Source organism: Trypanosoma grayi, assembly GCF_000691245.1.
Source record: "Trypanosoma grayi strain ANR4 Tgr_591_V1, whole genome shotgun sequence".
NCBI lineage: Eukaryota > Euglenozoa > Kinetoplastea > Trypanosomatida > Trypanosomatidae > Trypanosoma > Trypanosoma grayi.
This window is the reverse complement of record NW_008826210.1, coordinates 1-4,834: the sequence shown is the minus strand read 5'-3', so window position 1 is coordinate 4,834 and position 4,834 is coordinate 1. Positions and strand designations below refer to the sequence as shown.

Genomic DNA, 4,834 nt, shown 5'->3' with positions numbered 1-4,834 from the left:
CATCTGCTGGCTCGGCAGAAATCTCCTCCTGGGCATCGTCTCCTGCTGGCACATCTGCTGGCTCGGCAGAAATCTCCTCCTGGGCATCGTCTCCTGCTGGCGCATCTGCTGGCTCGGCAGAAACCTCTTCCTGGGCATCATCTCCTGCTGGCGCATCCGCTGGCTCGGCAGAAACCTCTTCCTGGGCATCGTCTCCTGCTGGCGCATCTGCTGGCTCGGCAGAAATCTCTTCCTGGACATCGTCTCCTGCTGGCGCATCTGCTGGCTCGGCAGAAATCTCTTCCTGGGCATCATCTCCTGCCACTCCGTCAACAAGTTCAGGAGAGGCACCTGCAGTCCTTCCGTTAGCAGGCCAAACATTGGCTCTAGTGGGCGGGTCTACGTCGCGTTCCGACTCCAGAGAATGCTCATGAATAGCGACTATCTCCACTGCCTTTGGCAGTTTAGCCTCATCCTCGGCAAGACGCTCAGTGTACAACTGTGTAGACTTCTGAAATTCGTCACCCTCAACATTCTCAACGAATGTCAACGTAATCATGTGATCTAGCTTCTCTTTAACGAGAAGTTTGGCATACCATGGACTAAGAACAATTTCTTCGTCAGAGTCCGTTGTTGCGAGCTCAATTATTTTTGGTAAGCCAATAATCTTTACCGTAAAGAGTCCTTCAACCGGGCTGCTTGAACGTAACCGGGAGAATGGAGGCAAGACCACCTCTTCTCCCTCTGCAAGTGCGTCTGCACCCTCGACAGTGCTCACGTCGTTGCAGTAATAAAAACTTCCATCGCCGTGCGATTCCGTGGTGCATAGGCAAATAGCTGTGTAGGCAAGAGGGAAATGATTCGTCATCAGCACGCCATCCGAAATTTGATCAAGAAAGCTTTCTTGGCGGCCCACAAGTTCTTCACACTTGTTGTTGTCACACAACATCAGAATCAAAGCCAGTTTGCCATACGACAGAGTCTCGGAATGGATTTTATTGTCTGCGGAGTGGCACATCACTTCGATATCCCCCGCAGCAACACCCCAGCTCTTCAGGTATTCGTTCAAGCTTGGAGCATCGACGGCAAGTTGGAGGTATTTCTGCGCCTCTTTCTCACCCTCGCTGGGGGGTAGAAGTACAAGTTGCTTGTTGCTTGGATGGTGCAGTGCAGTGGCTGCCACACGATGCCAAATCGCAGGCTTCCATTTCGTGTCAATGACGTGTTCAATTATCACCTGCTCGACTGGAGAATAAAGGGTTGTCTCCGCCGCAGCGGCGCTCTGTGCTCTGGTCCCCGCTGGCACAGGCGCCTCTGCACCGTCTCTGAGCATCGGAAAGAGCTCCAGAAAAGCTGCATCAATCGTGCGCGTTGTGCCCACCCACTGGTCAAGATCTCCAATAGTCACCTTATGGTCCTTGATCCCAATAGCGTCGGCCAGGGTCTTCTTCTCTCTGTCAGACAATGAGCGGTTTGGAGCGCTGTAATCATGTATTGCACGTACGAATGAGTCCCAGAAGACCTCATTTTCGGCTGCACTGAAGTACAGTCCCCAAAACTTGAGCAGCTCTGCGTTAGAGGTGAATTCATTCGCCGGTTTTTGGATACGGCATAAATCCCTCACGTAGCTGATAATCTTTGGCGTGTTGACGCCCTCTATAGTGGCGCGCATCCTCCCCTCCTTGTACAATACAAAGTAGGACTTCGACCTCCCACGGCGGCTGTTCAAGATGTCCTTCCAATACATAGGGAGAGTTTCCCGGCACATGTCCAGATCCTTCGGCCGCTGTGGGTTGCGCTGCTCGTCGGGGTAGTTAAGACTTTCGAGGACGGAATTGCACTCAACTGAGAAGAAGCGAAGATGAACCTGGTCACCGGCGTCTGTATACAAGCGCCTGAAGGTCTCCGCCAGAGCCTTGGTGTTGCCCCACTCGGAGCTGTAAACGTCGAGGACGGTCACCCCGTGATGTGCTTGTGAGAGCTGAAGTTCCTGCTCTAGTTGCAGGGCGGACGCCACGTCCTTGACGACATCTCGGTTGAGTTGCTGCATTCGTGCTTTTTTTCCCCTTTTTTCTCCCTTTATGGGTCCACCTTCAAGTCAAATCGATCCTGAAAAGAAGTAAAGCAACGGCGAGGGATAGAAGAGGAAAGAAAAAAATGACCGTCAAATGCGCATGCACATCTTCCAGACACACACATTCTCTCTCTCTCCAGAAGCATTCAAGCTAAGGCGACCCCTCACCCCTCTGCAAATAATGGCAACCAACACCGAGAAGCCCACTCACATCATTGTATAAATTAGTCAGAAACGCTTCCCACAATTTTGACAGAACAACGCCGTCGGTCTTACTCCAGCAAAGCCGCAACTCTGGCACGATCTCGGAGCCTGGCGCGAAGCTGACACCTCCAGTGGCGGCAGCAGTCCTCCCGTTGAGGTATTCCTGGGACTGAAGTCCCTAGCCGGCTGCACGGCAGCAGACACTGGGCTCTTTGAGTAGACCCGGCTGGGGGACCGAGAGGAAGGACTGCGCTGCCCCGCCCGTCCCACACCCACCAACGTGGGGCGCGAGCCCGGCTCCCCCACGCCTGGGCCTGTTGGCTCCATGGTGTGTCGCCTCCGCACGCGGGTGGATGCACCTGAGCTGGACTGCAGGAAACCGGGAGTGGCGGAAAGCTGCTGGCTCTGGCTTTTTTTCTTCCGCGGAGAGGTGGTGGGCCTCGTCGGGAGTGAGTACCGGTGGCTGGCCGACGCTGCAGAAGAATTATCCCTTACCCCTTCCCAGATCGTTTGCAGCTCCCCCAGCCGGAGCTCTAATTGGGACACATCAAACTCTGGTTCCCTAGTCATACTTCAAAAATAAATGGATGTAAAGACAAAAAGTTGTTCACTTGCAAAAAAAGTGGTTTGGAGTGAACGCACGCCTTCCACTCACGCCCATTTAAACCGCACATCGAAAACTTCCTTACGTCGCTCTACGAATAATGCAACCCCCCTTTGATCCTATCGCTGCTGCGCCACAGTTCGGCCACGTTACGCGCCGTAGATGGAGCGGATACATTAAACAGGTGCATCAGGATTAAAAAGGTAGTAACGAATCGCAGGAAGTTGGTCTTCGAAGCAGTTCTTCATTCTGCACGAAAGCGTCATATTACAGGTGATGCGGCCATTCTGAGATTCGACAATCACGCCACCCCATGCATCTTCACTGTTGAGGTATTCTTTGCTTAGTTTGATCGTTATTTTGGTCCCCACCTTCTCCGCGTACCAATGCTCTAACTCCGTGGTCATACTTTGAACCGTGGCCTCATCTTCCCTTCGCGTACGAATGACGACGTCTGTTTGCACCGAGAGAAGTGACTGGTGGATAAGATCGACAAGAAGTTTGCGGTAGCTGCTAGCGTCATTAACGAACGCCAGAATTCTCCGCTTCGTGTTTTCCTTCAGTTGGTCCATGATTTTTGACCTCTCCTCCATGACTCGGAGCCGCTGGGCCTTTGAGAAGTTTGCCCTTGCCACTCTGCGGTCGATATCCACCTGTTTTTTCTTCTGCTCCGTGTTGCCACGCACCTTCACCTTTTCGGCTTCAACGAGGCGCATCTTTTCAACATCATACTCCTCCTGAGCGGCGCAGTCGAGCTCCTCTGCCCGCTCCTGCGCCTCACGCTCGATGAAGTCGATCATACTCTGAATCTGACGGGCCTCGCTCATCTTTGCTACTACTGCTTAGGCAAATCGAGCAAATAAAACACACCTGTGTATCTTCCCTTGAGGAGAGAAACAAGAGACGATGGTTTACAAAGCACATATCCAGCAGCCACACCAACAGCAAGGATATCAACCAACAATATGTACCCCATATTCACGATGAGGTTGCGTCAAAAGATTACCATCGGCTTGCCAAAAGCAATAGTGCCTCACCATATATATATATATATATATATATGCGTGTATGTGTAGCGAACAGCGTCTTGTTTCAAGGAATGCTGCCGCCACAGCAACACGGGTCCACACGATCCCCCGCCGCCTTGCCCACCTCCCACAGAAAGAGAAGGAGCAATGGCGCGTTCACCGGAATAATGTGCCGCCGCCACAGCTTGAAGCGCCAGTAATGGACACTCACCAGCATTGCGTAGAAGGACCATCCGCTAAATGTGATGAAGATGCTTGCTGAGGGAACATCGAAGAAGGGTGCCGCGGCTGCAGCCCCTGTCGCCCCGAGAATCAGCAAGTAGTTCTGGAAAGTTGTGAACCACATGTACCCCTCGCCCGAGGAGAACAGCACGTAGAAGCACATGCACCAGCTCGCCACGCCGTACACCCACAGGAGGGTGCAGGCGGTGCACTGCATCACATCCATATTCCCTCCCTTCCTTTCCCGCAACCTCTGCTGCGCAACAACAAGTCATGGCAGAATAGCAATGGCCATTTAACAAAAACAGAAAACAGAAACGCTGCGTCCGGTGAGTGTAGTCGCCGCTACCGGTCACTGGGTTCAAAAGAAACACAGACACACAAAAACACGAACGCTATTCCACCCATGTCACGCCCCATCACTTCCCCTCGCGCGCAAAAAGGCCTCGTACGCCGCGAGGTCGTCCTTCACTTGCGACAACTTCTTCTCCGCCTCCTTAAGGCGGCGCTCGCGCTCCACGAAGCCGTGTGCCACCTCATTGCACTGCCTGCGGTCCTGCTCAACAGCAGCCCGCTCCGCCAACAGTCTCGCCTGTTCCGCTCGCAGTGCCACCTTCTCAGCCGCGAGGTTCTCCCCGACATGCCGCGTCTCGTTCAAGCGGCCCTTCAACTCGTCCTCCACCTGCTGCAGGTACGCCTGCCGCTCCTCCACTCTCGCGCCCT

The 4,834-nt window shown here is 53.5% G+C and overlaps 5 protein-coding genes across 5 annotated transcripts in view; all 5 read right to left on the bottom strand.

Moving 5' to 3' along the window:
* The window catches only part of DQ04_05911040 (hypothetical protein), a gene marked incomplete at both ends in the record, with an annotated part of 2,385 nt that extends 356 nt beyond the window's left edge, over positions 1 to 2,029 (bottom strand). The window contains one exon of the mRNA XM_009314439.1: positions 1 to 2,029. This exon is cut by the window's left edge and continues 356 nt beyond it. Coding sequence (XP_009312714.1) covers positions 1 to 2,029 — 2,029 coding nt within the window.
* Positions 2,030 to 2,281: 252 nt separating this feature from the next.
* DQ04_05911030 (hypothetical protein) lies at positions 2,282 to 2,827 on the bottom strand (the record flags this gene model as incomplete). Its single annotated transcript, XM_009314438.1, has 1 exon — positions 2,282 to 2,827. One exon carries the CDS (start codon positions 2,825 to 2,827, stop codon positions 2,282 to 2,284), a length of 546 nt encoding a protein of 181 aa, XP_009312713.1.
* A 210-nt stretch (positions 2,828 to 3,037) lies between these two features.
* Positions 3,038 to 3,688, bottom strand: DQ04_05911020 (putative ATP synthase; the record flags this gene model as incomplete). Its single annotated transcript, XM_009314437.1, has 1 exon — positions 3,038 to 3,688. The coding sequence occupies one exon, from the start codon at positions 3,686 to 3,688 to the stop codon at positions 3,038 to 3,040; it is 651 nt and encodes a 216-aa protein (XP_009312712.1).
* Positions 3,689 to 3,953: 265 nt separating this feature from the next.
* On the bottom strand, positions 3,954 to 4,337 carry DQ04_05911010 (hypothetical protein; the record flags this gene model as incomplete). Its single annotated transcript, XM_009314436.1, has 1 exon — positions 3,954 to 4,337. One exon carries the CDS (start codon positions 4,335 to 4,337, stop codon positions 3,954 to 3,956), a length of 384 nt encoding a protein of 127 aa, XP_009312711.1.
* Positions 4,338 to 4,520: 183 nt separating this feature from the next.
* Positions 4,521 to 4,834, bottom strand: DQ04_05911000 (hypothetical protein; the record flags this gene model as incomplete). The annotated part of the gene is made up of 1 exon (XM_009314435.1): positions 4,521 to 4,834. A coding segment is annotated over one exon (314 nt), but the record flags the coding sequence as incomplete, so codon positions are not given.